Raw genomic sequence first — 15,336 nt, forward strand, 5'->3', positions numbered from 1 at the left:
TGTCCGGGACGTTCAGGTCGAACAGCCTTCTCTCCCTGCGGGAAGTGGTCTTTTCAACGACACTCCAATTGAGAACGAGACGAATGAGAAGGCAACCCTTGAGTCTGCTAAAGAGCAACCTGCCCCACAGGAAGAGCCATCCGCAGAAGCTGGCCTTCAGCCAGAGTCTGTTTCATCCGAAATCCCGCTAGAGGCTGACGCACCTGTTGCTGTACCACTCCCCGATTCACCCAAGCTCGAGGCCTCAGTTGATGTTGACGATGTCCCCACCACTCCGAAGAAGGGCAAAAAGAAGAGGAAAGATAAAAAGAGCGAGTCGATCTCTTCGACTCAACCTCCTGTCATCGAACCGGCAACGACCCCTTCAGAAAACGTAGACGCTCCTCAACCCAGTGTCGCTTCGACCGAAGAGCCAATCGCCCAGGAAGCAGTATCTGAGCCTGCTACCTTTGAGCCCCTCGACAAGTCAAACAAAGATGTCGTTCCAGAACAAACTTTGCCAATCGCCATCGAGGCTGAACAGCAACCGCAAGAAGCTACTGAACTGGTAGAGGCTGGACCTGTTTCTCGTGACTTGGCCACAGAACAGGTTGCCGAGGAAGCTACAGCTCCTCTCTCGAAGAAAGAGAAGAAAAAGGCTAAGAAAGCTAAGAAGGCTGAGCTTGAGAGCGAGGCAGTTACGACTCAGGATTCTGTTCCCGAGACTACGGCTTTGGAGTCTGCACCCATCGATACTGCTAGCAGAGATCTTGCGCCCCAGGCTGAGACCGAGGCCGTGGTTGTTGTGCAACCCGAGACTGAATCCCATGATGTGGAGCAGAAGAAGCCAGAGATAACTACCGATGTGCCAGAGGAAGCTAGCGAGTCCCAGGACCGATCAAGCGCACCCGCTGAACTCGATATCGCTACCACCATTGAACTTCCTGCATCTGTTCCCGGTACACCGGCTGTAGAGAAGACTTCTCTTTCTGGCCTTGGGGCTTTGGAACCTGCGATTATCAACGAGCCTACAACCGAGCAGGAATCTACCACCCAAGAACCTCTTGAACAGCCTACTTCTCCCATGTCAAAGAAAGAGAAGAAGAAGGCAGCTAAGAAGGCAAAGCGCGAATCTATTGCAGGAATTGAGCCATCTTCCTCTACTCCGGTCGATGAGACTACCCAGAAGATTGCAGAAGAGACTAAAGATGTACCATCCGTTGCCTCAGAGCCGGTCACATTCGTTGCTGTACCCGAGACTGGGAAATCAGACGTCACTCTGACTCCTTCTGAGGAGCCCTCAACTGTTACCCCCGTGGCAAAGGAGCCTGTCGAGCAAGCTGTAGAGGACACTACCCCGATGAGTAAGAAAGACAAGAAGAAGGCAAAGAAGGCTGCCAAGCTTGCTTTGGCGGCCGAGTCTGAGCCTTCTGAGCCTTCAGTCGTCACCGAACAGCCAGTTGAGGAGATCAAAGATGTCACTTCGAAGGATGCACAGCCTGTGCCACCGCATACTCAAGAGGACCCTGCTGTTGTAGCACCATCGTACGAGCAAACCTCTGCAGAATTGCCTAGCCTACCACCGCAATCTGCTGATGAGACCTTGGAACGTGATACCAGTGCTCCAGTTGTTCCAGTGGCCTCCGCCGATCCCGACAACAAAGACAAAGAGCCAATCGTCGCCAAAGAAGCAGACGCTGTAGTAGAGCAGGAGCAACCGACAAGTTCAATCTCTCATCCCGAAACCGCATCCAAACTCCCTACTCAGATTGACTCCGGTATCGCAACCCCCTCGACGCAGGCCAAAGAGGATGAGGAGGCTGAGCCAATTGAATGGGCAAACCTGTCAAAGACGGCAAAGAAGAAACTGAAGAAGGCAAAGCGTGCCTCTATCGCTGAGAGCGAGCCGGCTCAACCGGAAGCCAGTACCGATCAGGCATTGAAGGAGCCTTCTGCTGCTGAACAGTCTACTACCCTGCCGGTAGTAGATGAGTCCGCTGTTGAGGCAAAGCTAGCACAAGAACAGCTCCAGCCCCCAACTACAGTCGATGAGCCAACAAGCGGCCCATCTTCAGCCGAAGAAAAGACCACCACCGATCCGATTCCTGATGAAACCATAGACGATGTTAAACTACCTGACAAAGAGCCTGACGACCCTGCCCCTTTATCGAACAAGGACAAGAAGAAGGCGAAGAAGCAAGCTAAAAAGAGCGAGTCTTTTTTAGCGGATGAGACGACTGAGGCAGCCAACTCTGATACTCAGTCGTCTCTGTCGATCCCTACACTTTCGGAGACTCAACAACTACCTTTCTCGGGGATACCGCCCCCATATCCCCAAACTTTTGCGAACGAGCTTGTTGATAGTAGTGATGATGTGAAGAAGGAAGATGATGTGCAGGAGGCATGTGGAGAAGTAGAGAAGAGTGAGGATGTTGTGGAAGGTGTCGTACGGGAGGAGCGGGAAGAGAAGGAGAACGACGTTGCTATCGAAAATGCCAAGCAAGAACCAGAGGTTTTGAAAGAGGAGGTAGTGAAGAAGGGTGTAGAGGACGTGAAAGAGGTGGAGAAAGAGTCGTTGGATGGTGAACAAGCTGCTGTATCGACACCGCCAGAAGAGACCACGACCCGTGATGTTGAGCCGGTGGCTGAGGAGAAGAAGATTGAGGATGAGAGACAAGAACCGGTTGTTGAGCAGCCAGCATCTGAAGTGCCTTACATTAGCACTGCGCCTGAACCTCCCCTCACTGAGCCAATGCCAACCACAGAGGTCGTGCCAGCCGCTTCTACTGTAGCCTCTCAGGACGAACCTACTGTCGTGTCTATCGAAGATTTGCCTGCTCTACCAGAGACTCCCCAGCCTGAGGAGGAAACCAAGGAAGCTTTGGAAGAGACCATTGCATTGCCTGTAGCACAGCCAATTGACACAGTAGCTGAAGTCAAGGATGAGGTGCTCAACTCATCGGAAGAGATGGGCCAAGACAAGAAGAGTGAACGCGATATTGGCGTTGATGAACTGGTACCGGAAACGAAGCTCCCAGAATCTGAACAGCAGCCTTTGCCCGCTAAGGATGTGAAGCCTATGGAGGATGTCTCACGTACTGAGAGCGATGTCGTCATTCAACAGTCCGAGCCTGAAGTCCCGGCGGATGCAGTGAAGCAGCCCGAGACTGCTGCACCGGAAATCATTGATCGCAACATTGACATTGCAGTCCCATCCGACCCCGTTCTCTCCGAAGCTCAGCTATCATCAGAACCCGTTGTCGAAGAGCCAAGTTCTCCCAAGAAGAGCAAGAAGAAGAACAAGAAGGCTAAGCAGCAGGCTCAGAGTGAGACACATGTTGAGGCTATCCCTGAGGCTCAAGAGATCTTGCCTGAGCAGGCCCAGAAAGTCGAGGATGTTCAACCTGTGATCTTCATGCCTGCTGAGTCCTCCTCTGATGTTCAGCACGCACCAGTTGAACAGGAGCAACCTTCCGCAACACTTGACGAAACGGTTCGACCCTCAACGCCAATTACCGAGGATGCCGTGCAGACGCAGTCCAGAGAGGTTGTGCTCGAGCAGCCAGAAGAGCCTGTGACGCCAACGCTTTCGAAGAAAGACAAGAAAAAGGCTAAGAAGCAGGCTGAGGTTGCGGCACTTGCTGAGGTTGTCCCAGATGTTCAAGAGAAGACGGAGGACCAAGTTCACGTTCCAACTATTGAGGATATCGTTGAAGCACCAAAGACTGAGCAGTCGGAGCCTACGCCAGATACGACAGCCGAGTCTGCACAAGTTGTTTTGGAGACGCCTTTGCTGGAAGAGCGTGTGGTTGATGTACCGGCTGAAGCGACTGGTGATCAGCCCATTCAAACGCTCCCCTCCGAGCTTGCGCCCGAAATCGCGTCTGAAATCGCGACCGAAGCTGAGCCACTTCCAGTCCCAGTTGCAGAGCCTGAGATCCCTCTGGACGCTGCGTCGCTTTCCAAAAAGGACAAGAAGAAAGCTAAGAAGGCGAAGGCGTTGGAAAATGACATTCCTAAGGCTGAGCCTACCAAGTCTGATGACAAGGCAGTCGTTCAAGAGGCAGCTTCTGTGCCTCTGCCTGAGGAAGAGAGTGTTACGGAGCTTGTGCAAGAAGAGGAACCGCCCGTTGCGACTGAGCCTGCCAGGGAAACTGACATTGTGCCGGAACCCATCATCGAACAACCAACTGAAGTGGCACAAGTCGACAATGTGTCAGCAGACCTGCCACAAGAAGTTCCCGTCGCAGAGGAGTCATCTGTAAGCAGCCCGATCAAGGATTCCATGAGTGGCGATGCATCCAACGTCATCCCTCAGCAGGAGGTTACCGTCCAGAAGCAACGTCAGATCGAGCCTGAACAAGCTACTATTCCGCCTGCAGAATATGCTGAACCTATCATTGTTGAACAACCCCTTTCGCCTTCGACCTCCAAGGAGGACAAGAAGGAGGCAAAGAAGTCGGAAATCGAGACACCAATCGTCGAAGCTCTACCTGAGACCGAATCTGCTATCATCGCCACGCCAACTGTGGACGATGTTCCCGCTCCCATTACCAATTTGCAAGACCCTGTGGTAGCTACCTTCGAAGATCAGTCCAATGCTCGAGAGATTGAAGCCCGTCCAGAGGCTGTTGTCGCGCCTGAGGAGCCTGATCCAGTGCTCGTCCCTATTCCAGAGCAAGTCCCCAAAGAACAAATCTCGGTACCAGCCCGGAACGAAGAGCCGGTACCTGCTGAGGAGACCAAGGAAGACGTTGCTGTGGAGGAGCCCGTTCTCGACCGCAAGCTGAGAAAGAAGGAAAAGAAAAAGGCTCAAAAGCAGGCGGCTGCTCTCAGTGCTGAGCCTGTCGTTGAGAGCGAGACTACGGTCGAACCAATTGCTACGCCTGCGGTCGAGTCCTCTGTACTTCCCAGTGTCGTCGAGCCAACTTTGACTGAATCTGTTCAGCAAACGCCTCTACCGGAGCCATCTCCAGTCCAAGTTCCTCTTCCCGCACCTGAAGTGACGCAGAATGTGTCTGAGCATGCCATCGAAGAATCAAGTGCAGGACCCGTTGAAGCTCAATCTCAAGATATCGACTGGGAAGATGCAACGGTTCTCTCCCCCAAGAAGTCGAAGAAGGCTAAGAAAGACAAGAAGAACAAGACTGAGCCCGTTGCTCTTGATGTAGTTGACGACTCTGCTGCCGTACCTTCGACCCTTCCCGAGCAGACACAAGCACCAAAGGTATTGGAATTAGGGCCAGAGACCGCAGAGTCACAGTCGCAGCTATCTATCACTCCTCAGGATCAGATCAGCACTATTCCAGAGTCAGACAACTATGTTAAGGAGACTGTAGTCGAGCCAGAGCAGCCTCTTCCTGCCGTTACTGAAATCCCAACACAGCGCGAACACCCCGAAGAACCGGTGCCATCGAATGAGGTAGAGTTTCCTGCATTGCCAGAGAGTACTCCTTTAGAAGATGCCCAGTTACGCACTGATGTTGATCTTGAGGTTTTGGATCAATCTACAGCACCAGCAGTATCCGATTCTGTGCAGCAATCCCTCATTCAAGAACCTGCTCCAAGTGTCATCCCCGCCGAAGAGACTATTGTCGAGCCTATCATGCCATTTGCGGGGGCTGAATCAGTTCCTATTCCATCGACAACTGAGAGAGAAGTCGTATCTGAATCTTCTTCGCCTAAGAAATCAAAGAAAGACAAAAAGAAGAAGGGCAAGAAGAGTATCTCTTCGGCTGATAGCACTCCGCCGATTGAAGCTCCCGAGCCAGTCAAGGAAACTCGGGAGACCACTGTCAGTTCTCAAAATCCTGTTGAGCAAGCCGAAAGCCAGCCGAGTGTTGAGCCGGTTGTTCCACTAAAGCCTGTAGCGCCTGGAGTTATTGACAGTGAGGTATCGCGAGAAGCAGGTGCTGTGCCAATGACTGAAGAGTTTTATCGGCAAGTTGGACTAGAGCTGCCCAAGACCGAAGAGACGACTACAGAAACTCTACAGGAGACGCAGGCCCTAGCCATTGCGACTGACAATGTTCAGACTACTGCTCCAGCAGAGCCAATTGTGGAGCGACCCACGACCGTACCAGGTCTCGGTATTATCGATATCCCAATGGAAGACAACACCCCCGATGTTGTCAGTCAAGCTCCCGAGCCTTTCACTCAACGCGACGAAGCCAAGAAGTCCACTGAAGAGGCCACCCACCCAACAACTGAGCCCTCCCCATCCACCAAAGCCATCCTTGACCTTCGATCTGAAGCATCTAGCACCAAGCTTACTTCAGATGAGAAGCCTGAAAGTCCCTCTCCCACCCAGTCCTCTCCTATCCTCAGTATGCTAAGTAAACTGAGGAAGGATAAGAAAGCGAAGAAGAGCAAGCGCATCTCCGACTCTACTCCGACGACTCCTGCAGCTCAATTTGATGCTGCGGTTGAGACGAAGGAAGCGGTTGTTGAGAAGCCTGCTCCTGCGCCTGTGGTTGAGGAGATTGCGAGAGCTAAGGAGGATGTGGTTGCAGAGCCGGTTGTTCAAGCGCCTAAGAGTGAGACTAGGGAAGCCGTTCAAGAACCTGTTGTGGAAGAAACACGGGAGTTGTCCGAGCCAGCTGCTCAACAGCCAGTCGAGAACTTGCCTACTACTTCTGAGGCTCTTCCAACTGTCGAAAAGAGTGGCCAAGAAACGACAGTCGAAGAGCCGTCAACGCCATCGAAGAAGCGGGAAAAGAAAGACAAGAAGGCTAAGACGACAGAGGCTGTGGAGGACGTTTCGTCGGTTCTGCCCGAGACGAGCAGCTCGGTCGGCCCAGCACCAGCGCCTGAATCGAAGAAGCCTTTCCATCCCGTTGCTGCAGCCGAGCCTGAAATCGTCAAGCAGGCACCACTATCGGAGGTTCACGAACCGAGTGTGACAAAGACAGCGCCTCCGCTACTAGTTACTGAGCTAGAGCCGACTACTTCCTTTCTTCCGGAATCCAGCGAGAGCAAGCCAGAGAGCGAGGACAAAGACAAGATCACGACACGTCCTGTAGCCGAAAACACTCCACAGACACACCTTTCATCGACCGTTGAAAACGTTCAGCGTGAGGCACCATTAGATGTCGAACCACGAGCTCCCGCGGCTGAGACTGAGACAATACCTGAGGCCGAGGTTACTCTGGAGAAGACTAAGAAGCAGGAAGAAAAGTCAGAGAGCGCTGTAGCACCAGTACCTGAGCCAGTATCCAGAACGATTACTCCACCAGCCGCACTCGCTCCCGTCCCTGCTCAGATACCAGAAGGAGCGCAGCCGCCGACACTCCAAAAGAAGCCATCCAAGAAGCACAAGCTAGCCGCACTTTTCGAGAGTGGACAATCACAGGGAGGCCCAGCCGTTGGGAAAGGCCTACGCAAGGGAGCAGCTGGGAGCGTGAAGAACCTCGCTGAGCAATACGAGACTCAGGCTCGATCTATAACTCCCATCTTGCCTCCCTCCCCCGAAAAGCGTCCTCGACCTCCCGTCAAGAATCCTTTTGAACCCGAGAAGCGGTCTGTATCACCTGAGAAGCGACCTCCATCTCCCGAGAAACGGCATTTGTCTCGAGTCATCTCCCGCAGTCAACTGGGTCTAGGATCACCAGGGAGATCGGACTCGAAGTCACCAGCAAGAGAGATTGACTTTGCAGCTACCGTCGCTGCTGGTCTGCGAGAGTCTGGCTTTGATCCTGGATTCGTGATCAACGACAGATCGTTCCATCGTTCAAACTCTATCTCAAGCAACCACGACATCAATCCAGATGACGATGTGTTTGCCGCAAGGGAGAGGGCTAGCAGATCCCGACTTGGAAGCTTGAGTCGCCCTTCATCTGCCTCTGGTTCGCCAAAAATGCGGCCAAATCGACCCGCCGAGCCTGAGGTGCTACCGCCAATTGAAGTGGCCATGGGATCTGCACCTGCGGTCTCTTTTGACCCCCTAGATGTTCTCAACGACCCGATTTTCTCGGCACGAAAGTCACCTCCCGGTGTACTTGAGGAAGTCGATCCCGATGAACTGGCTGGTTATTCCTCTCTCAGGAGGAACAAGGGCAACAAGAAATGCAAGCCCTTGCCAGAATCGCCCCCAGAGGCCACTCCAGCCGACGTGCAAGAAGAAGCTTCAACAAAACGAGGCAAAAAGTCAAGGAAGGACAAGGAAGATGCTTTGCTTCCGCAGGACAGTGTTGAGTATGCAGCCGCAAGAACTCCGGCGATTGAGACCCTCCCCCATGGGTCTCTTGCTGTTGAGACTTCGGCTGACTCCACCGTTCGCGAAGCTAAGCATGACCAGCCTTTGCCGATGGCGACCACCGAAGCTTCTGATGCGTGGAAGATCCGGGAAGAGCAAAACAAGGAGGACACTCCAGGCCTGCCAATCGCATTTGACCAAAACCCACGTTCATTGGCTATGGGAGAGCTTCAAGAGTACCCATTCCCAAAACTTGAGTCGGAGAAGGATGCGGTACAGCCTCCGATGGAAGAGTCGCATAAGAAGGAGTTGGAGAAAGAACGGGATATGGATGCATGGGCCCCGTCTTCGGATAAGAAGGAAAAGAAGAGCACGAAGGGAAAAGAGAAGGTTGAGCAGGGTTTGGGGGACACAGTAACACAAGTTCAGGAGGACCACAAACGCAGAACACACCCGGTATCTTTTGATGAAGAGCAGCCAAACGAGAAGCGTCTTCACAAGTCGGAGTCTTCAGAAAAGACTAAATTTGCGGCTGAAAGGACAGCATCGCCATCACCTATGGAGGAAGCAAAGGAAGAGCAAGTTGAAAAAGGCAAGCAGCGTTCGACAGAGCCAAAAACACCAACAGACACACGTGCAGTTCCATCGTATACACCCGCTCACGACAACGAAAAGGTGATTGACGACACTCCGACAAATGGCAAGGGGTCGTTGCGGGCAGCCAAGAAATTACGAAGTGATTCACAGCTTAGACAGATGTCGCCTTCAAAGGAGGTCATCCAGAAAGAGCCATACAAATCAATTTTCGGTGATCCCAACGAGAAGAAGGCTGAGGTTAGTGCGCCGCCTGCGATGCCAACGGCCAAGCCTGAAAACACGTCCGGCAACACACCTTTGGCGTCAATTACGGAAACCAGTCCAGATGATTCTGCCATGCGCAAGGGTTCACGATCCTGGAGTGACGTAGGTCAGACAGAGCGAGCACTCAAGTCAGCTCGTCGCAAGGAGAGTCTAAGGATGCTCTCTGATCGCCTCAGATCACCTTCGCCGCACTCTTCAGCCCCTGGAGGGCCCACAAGTGTACCTCCGCCAGAATATATGACTGGCAGAGTGACGCCTTCAAGGGCCTCATCAAGGGGCTCGTCAAGGCGCAGAACCAGCGACGCCGTCGATCGTGCAACAGCTCTCAGCCCTGCACGCCGGATGCCTCGCTCCTCTCCGAGCGCAGACACAATGAAGTCCGTTGGTCAGCAGCGTTCAGCCAGTGTGCAAAGCCAACGTTCTGTGGGCAACATTGCGAGACTCAAGTCCCCAGATTATGAACGTCCGTCAAGCGCTTTGAGCAGCCATTCCTCGCACTCTCTGCGACGGATGGATCGACAAACGTCAGGTGATCTGAGGTCAGCTTCAAGACTTGGCGAGGCCAGTGCGCAGGACGCTAAGAATGCGCAACCCACCCTCCCGAGCACTGATGCGGCTGGGACCACAGCAGTCATCGCAGGCGCGCCCAACTACGACCCGGTCCGTGGTGAAGGCAAAGTCCGCCGCCGGTCTAGCATGGCGGAAACCTTTGTAAGTTTTCTTGATGCCAATGCACCTGCTGTTTCAATTGCTAACTGTCATCTCTAGGAAGCATGGGGCGAGGCTCAGGGCTCGTCCGTATCGCCCTCGCGCCCACCAAGCGTGCGCAAACGACAAAGTATGCAGATCCTGGATTTGCAGACGCAGCTTGAACAGCTTGCGGCACAAAATTCATTACTTGAGTTTTCCCGGGCAAAGGCCGAAGAAACCCTACAGGCTACTCAAAACCAGCGCCAAGTTGACGAGCAGGTGGTACAAGAAGAGATTGAAGCACGTGACCGTGAGATTTACAAGAGGGACATTGACATTGCGCAACTCAAAGATACGCTCAAGCGACTGCAGGAAGAGATTGCACGTCTAAAAGAACTCAACAACTCACTGACAGAAGCTAATCGCAATCTCACCAACGATGCCAACACGCGGTACGCCCAGCTTCAAGAAGAAAACCGCAGTCTCATTGAAGAGGCCAATACCCGATACGCACAAATAGAGGCCGAAAAGCAGGCCTTGATCAACGAAGCTAATGAAAAGTATGGAAACCTTCAATCTGAAGGGCAGATGGTTCACGAGCAATGGCAAACCTCGCAACGAGAATTGGAACAGCTCCGCCTGCAGCACACCAGAATGCAGGAAGGGTTGGCGGAAGCAGTCCGCGACGAAATTGGGGAGGCGCTTGACCAGCGCAAGGCTGAGATTGATCGCCTGACGGCAGAGCTGGATGCCGCACGCGAAGAAATCAAGACTCTGCAAAAGGAGATTCTGGCTGCCAAGAAGCCCAGCGAGAGCTTCCTCACTGTTCGCGATGAGGATTACTTTGACAGCGCATGTCAGCAGTTGTGCCAGCATGTGCAGCAGTGGGTGCTGCGATTCTCCAAGTTCTCCGACACTCGCGCATGTCGTCTATCGTCGGAGATTCAGGCCGATACCAGATTGGACCAGGCGACTCGTAAGAAGATCGACACCCGTCTAGACAATGCCGTCCTAGATGGTTCGGATGTCGACGCACTGCTTTCAGATCGTGTCAGGCGACGAGATGTCTTCATGTCGGTTACCATGACTATGATCTGGGAGTACGTGTTCACCAGGTACCTCTTTGGTATGGACAGAGAACAGCGACAGAAGCTCAAGGGGCTGGAGAAGACCCTGTCAGAAGTTGGCCCACCACGTGCTGTAGCCCAATGGCGAGCTATCACACTTACCCTGCTCTCGAGGAGGGAGCCATTTGTGAAGCAGCGCGCTCAAGACACGGAGGCTGTTGTACATGAGATTTATAGCACGCTCACGACGCTTCTTCCACCGCCGTCAAATATGCAAAAGCAGATTCAAGAGTCTCTGCGCAACGTCATGCGCTTAGCTGTTGACCTGTCGATTGAGATGCGCACCCAGCGCGCAGAGTACATTATGCTGCCGCCATTGCAGCCAGAGTACGACACCAACGGTGACCTCGTTGCGAAGGTCACGTTCAACGCCTCGCTCATGAACGAACGATCAGGCGAGACGACATCGAATGACGAACTCCAAGCACGCGGTGCAATTGTCAAGGTTGTACTGTTCCCTCTAGTCGTCAAGAAGGGCGACGATTTTGGCGAGGGTGAGGACGAGATTGTGGTGTGTCCCGCCCAAGTATTAGTACAAGGGTCGAGGACCAAGAAGATGGCGAGGGTGGCGAGCGGTGCCATGTCCATTAATCGTCCGGATTCGAGGGGAAGTCGGATCAGCCGCGTCACTAGTGTTGCTCCACCTGAAAGCACCATCATGGACTACGAGAAGCCGGGAAGTAACATGTTCTAGGTCTGTGGCAGATGATTTTTTTGTTATGATTTTCTTTTCCTTTGTCATCCTATCATTGCATGCGTATGGACTTTTTGGATTTGGCGCTTGGCATGTTACGCATTATTACCCTTTGAATGATTTTTCCTTGTGTTTGGATATTTGGATTTTGGATGGTCAAGTTTTATACCAGTATTGTTTTGAGCGGATGTGTACGTCTAGTGATTGTAGGTTATATCCGGAGCTTGAGAATACGGCAGATAATGATCATTCTTCAACTTCATCTTGAAATCGTTAGCCGTAATTTGGAGACCTCGTACCCAACTGAACTGTCAATGTTGGCGACACATGCGTCTTGGTCGGCTGTACGTCGGATCGACTTCCTCGGCTGTCCCTTCAGCTCAAGACGCGTTAGCCCTGTTTTAGTCGACCCCGCTTCCTTCCCCCCTTTGCGAAGCAATTCGAGCTGCTCCTTTCCACCGTAGCCAAGAGAACTCGAGCTGCTCCCTCCCATACTAGGCAAAGGGCAATTTAAGGCGCACCGACGCCATGTAAGACGCTCAAGGTCGCTGCGATCAGCGCAGTTTTACTACATACTTTCTCCTTTTTTTTTCCCTACCAGTCAAGCCATCTTTTGTCATCCAAAAGCCAGCCACAATGCCAATTCGAAGCGAGTGGAGCCTTGCACGCGAGGGTACGTGTCATGAAGACGTTCGGCCGCTAGACTAAGTAGCCGTTGAAACATCGATTGACATGGTTATTCAGGAATCACGCGCGACACCTTGGTCAACCTGCTCAAGCTAACGGCCTTTAATCCTGCACTTACATTGCCAGTCTTTTTGCTCGCACGCTACACGCAGCAGGGCAGTTCGCTTGCATCTCAGCACTCTAATGTGTTCAAGCACTTGAAGACGCTGCTTGGCCTCGGATTGTTCAATACGGTCAGTACTTGGCTGAGCAACCGCGTCATCAACAATTGGACTAGCGATAAGTATGACTGGAATCGCGAGGTTGTCGTTGTGACAGGTGGAAGCGATGGAATTGGCAAGATTGTTGTGCAGCTGCTTGCTGAGAAGGGGATTAAAGTTGCTGTGCTGGATGTTCAGGACTTGACGTATGAAGGTATGTCTGACGTATCTATCAGTTTCTTGAACTTCAATTGCAAGGAGGAAGAAGAAGATGTGTGATACTAACAACCCTCAGCTCCTCCATCCGTCAGCTTCTTCAAATGCGACCTCTGCTCGCCCAAAGCCATTGCAGAAACCGCGTCTGCTATCCGCGCCGCCCTCGGCAACCCCACGGTCCTCATCAACAACGCCGGTGTCGCCCGCGGCAAAAACATCCTCGACACCACGGAAAAAGACATCAACCTCACCTTCCGCGTCAACTCGATGAGCCACTACTACCTCGCGCAGCAATTCCTACCCCACATGATCAGCATCAACCACGGCATGATTGTCACCGTCGCCTCCATCGCCGCCTACATCCCCGCCCCCAACATGGTCGACTACTGCTCCTCCAAAGCCGCCGCCCTTACCTTCCACGAAGGCCTCTCCGCCGAACTCCTAAACATCTACAAGGCCCCCAAAGTCCGCACCGTGGTCGTCTGCCAGGGCTACACGCGCACAGCCCTTTTTGAGGGCTTCGACCCGACCGGCGCGCTGTACCCGGAGACGGTGGCTGAGTCGATTGTTAAAGCCGTGCTGAGTGGAAAGAGTGGCCATGTTGTGCTGCCAGAGACTGTGTGGGGGGTCCTCCCCAGGCTCAGGGGAATGCCGCTTTGGATGCAGTATGGGATTCGCAAAAGAATGGGTGGGTTGATGAAGGAGTGGAAGGGTAGGCAGGTTGTGCAGCCTAGTGAGGTGGATGAGAGTACCGTGTTTGTGGGTAAGGAGTAGAGAAGGGTGCGAAACGGGGAGGTGGGTTTTTTGGGGGGAGGGTCAGGGTGCGTAGGTTGGTTAGTGTATTTTGCCTTTTTTTGGAGGTGGAATTAGTTGCAGTAGTTTATATCCAATACGCGATTATTATCATTATTATTTTGAAGGCTTGTTTGGTGTTTGTATGCCTACATTGTTCTGGTGCGCCATATATACCCTCCTTCGGTACTTTTTTTTTTGCTTATACCATAAGATAAGCTTGGGGGAAATCTTGGTACCGTTTGTTTCGCATACACCAGATATCAAGCTTTTGCATTTTAGATTTAAGGAAACAGTGCAAGGCTTTGAGACTGTGTGGTAGGTATTGAAAAGGTGTTTAGATTGGTAAAGATCTGCTACTGGATAAGATGCAGAGAGATGTCGAGATAAAGTGGAAGTGGTTTGATGGGGGGTGTCCTTGTTTCGGTGGTATTATAGAATATGACGTTTTGTGCTGCAGGGGAAAGCTTGATTGAAGTTTGAGATTGAGACGGCAAAAAAAAACCTCAATTTGAGTTGGGTTGGTTAATGGGAAGATTGTTATAATTTTTGCTTTATGGGGATTGCGGGAATCGTTTTTACTTTCTATTTGACTGTGAGATATGGCGGGGTTTTGATTCGCTTTGTTGTCTGTACATCTGTACCTTGCTATTTCTTTGAATTCTTTTTCTTCTTCTATTCGACGGATTATGTTTGTAGCACTTGGTGGCTGATGTAGCGAGTATGCTTGCACTTTCAAATAGAACAACTTGATTTATGGGATGATAGATACGATTGCGATTACTCTACCGTAACGGTTTGTGGTGGCGGTATTTGCGAACGTAAAATCGGTATTGTAAGTTGCGGGTCTTATGCAATATAATTTGAGTACTTACGTGGTGCAAAGCGCGTGTATCAAATTCACACAAGCAATTTCCTAAAAGAATATTTATTCTGGGCTGTCCATGTGTTCGGCGGCAAAGTGGATAGATGTTTCCTCGCACCAGTGTATGAGTGGGCCAGTTGTTCTTGAGACTTTAATGGCTTGAAGGTTAAGAGCTAGTTTTACCTGAATGGTGCGAATAAGTCGCGCTATGTTTATATCACTGTAAGTATATTGTTCACTTGACGAGTTATGTTTTCTAATAAATTTAAGCCGATTTGATGTATGTAGATTGCTACAGGTAATAAATAGACTTTCTTATCGTTAAGAAACCAAGAGCTCACTGCCAACTGATGTCTATATTCGGCATAGAGCATAGCTTACTTGACCCGACATTCTACTCGATTTGTCTAGACCAGTAGAACGCAAAGAGGAAACAAGCGCTATCATGACAGTTCCCTAACAGTGAACAGGCCTTGCCCCGACTATGTAGCGCTATCGACAGCCTAGGCGAACATTCCTAATAGCAGGAATGACGTGGAGCAAGTACCTTGATGCTATAGATGTGACGAACTTTCTGGTAGAGCGAGCGGATGTTTCCTTCCCGCTAGATATCTGTCTCGTGTTCAAGAACCCATGATAAGCCCCCTTGCGCCACGTAGATCCATCACACCACCCCTTCTAACACCAACATAGGTCAAGAGGACATTACCACCAAGCATCGAATATCCTCATTATCCTCATGAGCAGAGAGAACCTGCAGTTATATCACTGTGAAATAAACAGCAAAATTGACGTCAAAGGTCATCCTATTTGCATCGCTATCACAACCATCATCATTCTATCATCGCCCATCTATTTCCTTCTCCAGCAACCCAGCCCTAGCTCCCCATCACTCTCCCAAGTTTACCCCCTGAATAACAAAATTTTGCATCCCCAAACATTTTGAAAAAAAAAGCCTCGCGCTATCGTACATATTGGCTAACGAAAAAAACTCCTCAAATAAACAGGTCTTCGATAAAAGTAACCTCCCT

At 51.5% G+C, this 15,336-nt stretch overlaps 2 protein-coding genes across 2 annotated transcripts; both read left to right on the top strand.

Annotated features, from left to right (window-relative positions):
* Nucleotides 1-9,617: 9,617 nt before the first annotated feature.
* COCVIDRAFT_39561 (hypothetical protein) lies at nucleotides 9,618-11,545 on the top strand (the record flags this gene model as incomplete). Its single annotated transcript, XM_014699085.1, has 3 exons — nucleotides 9,618-9,745; nucleotides 9,803-9,872; nucleotides 9,971-11,545. The coding sequence occupies 3 exons, from the start codon at nucleotides 9,618-9,620 to the stop codon at nucleotides 11,543-11,545; spliced, it is 1,773 nt and encodes a 590-aa protein (XP_014554571.1).
* A 636-nt stretch (nucleotides 11,546-12,181) lies between these two features.
* COCVIDRAFT_104665 (hypothetical protein) lies at nucleotides 12,182-13,422 on the top strand (the record flags this gene model as incomplete). The annotated part of the gene is made up of 3 exons (XM_014699086.1): nucleotides 12,182-12,218; nucleotides 12,290-12,646; nucleotides 12,728-13,422. 3 exons carry the CDS (start codon nucleotides 12,182-12,184, stop codon nucleotides 13,420-13,422), a joined length of 1,089 nt encoding a protein of 362 aa, XP_014554572.1.
* Between the last annotated feature and the right edge of the window lie 1,914 nt (nucleotides 13,423-15,336).

The sequence above is a fragment of the Bipolaris victoriae genome (assembly GCF_000527765.1).
Source record: "Bipolaris victoriae FI3 unplaced genomic scaffold scaffold_67, whole genome shotgun sequence".
Lineage (NCBI taxonomy): Eukaryota > Fungi > Ascomycota > Dothideomycetes > Pleosporales > Pleosporaceae > Bipolaris > Bipolaris victoriae.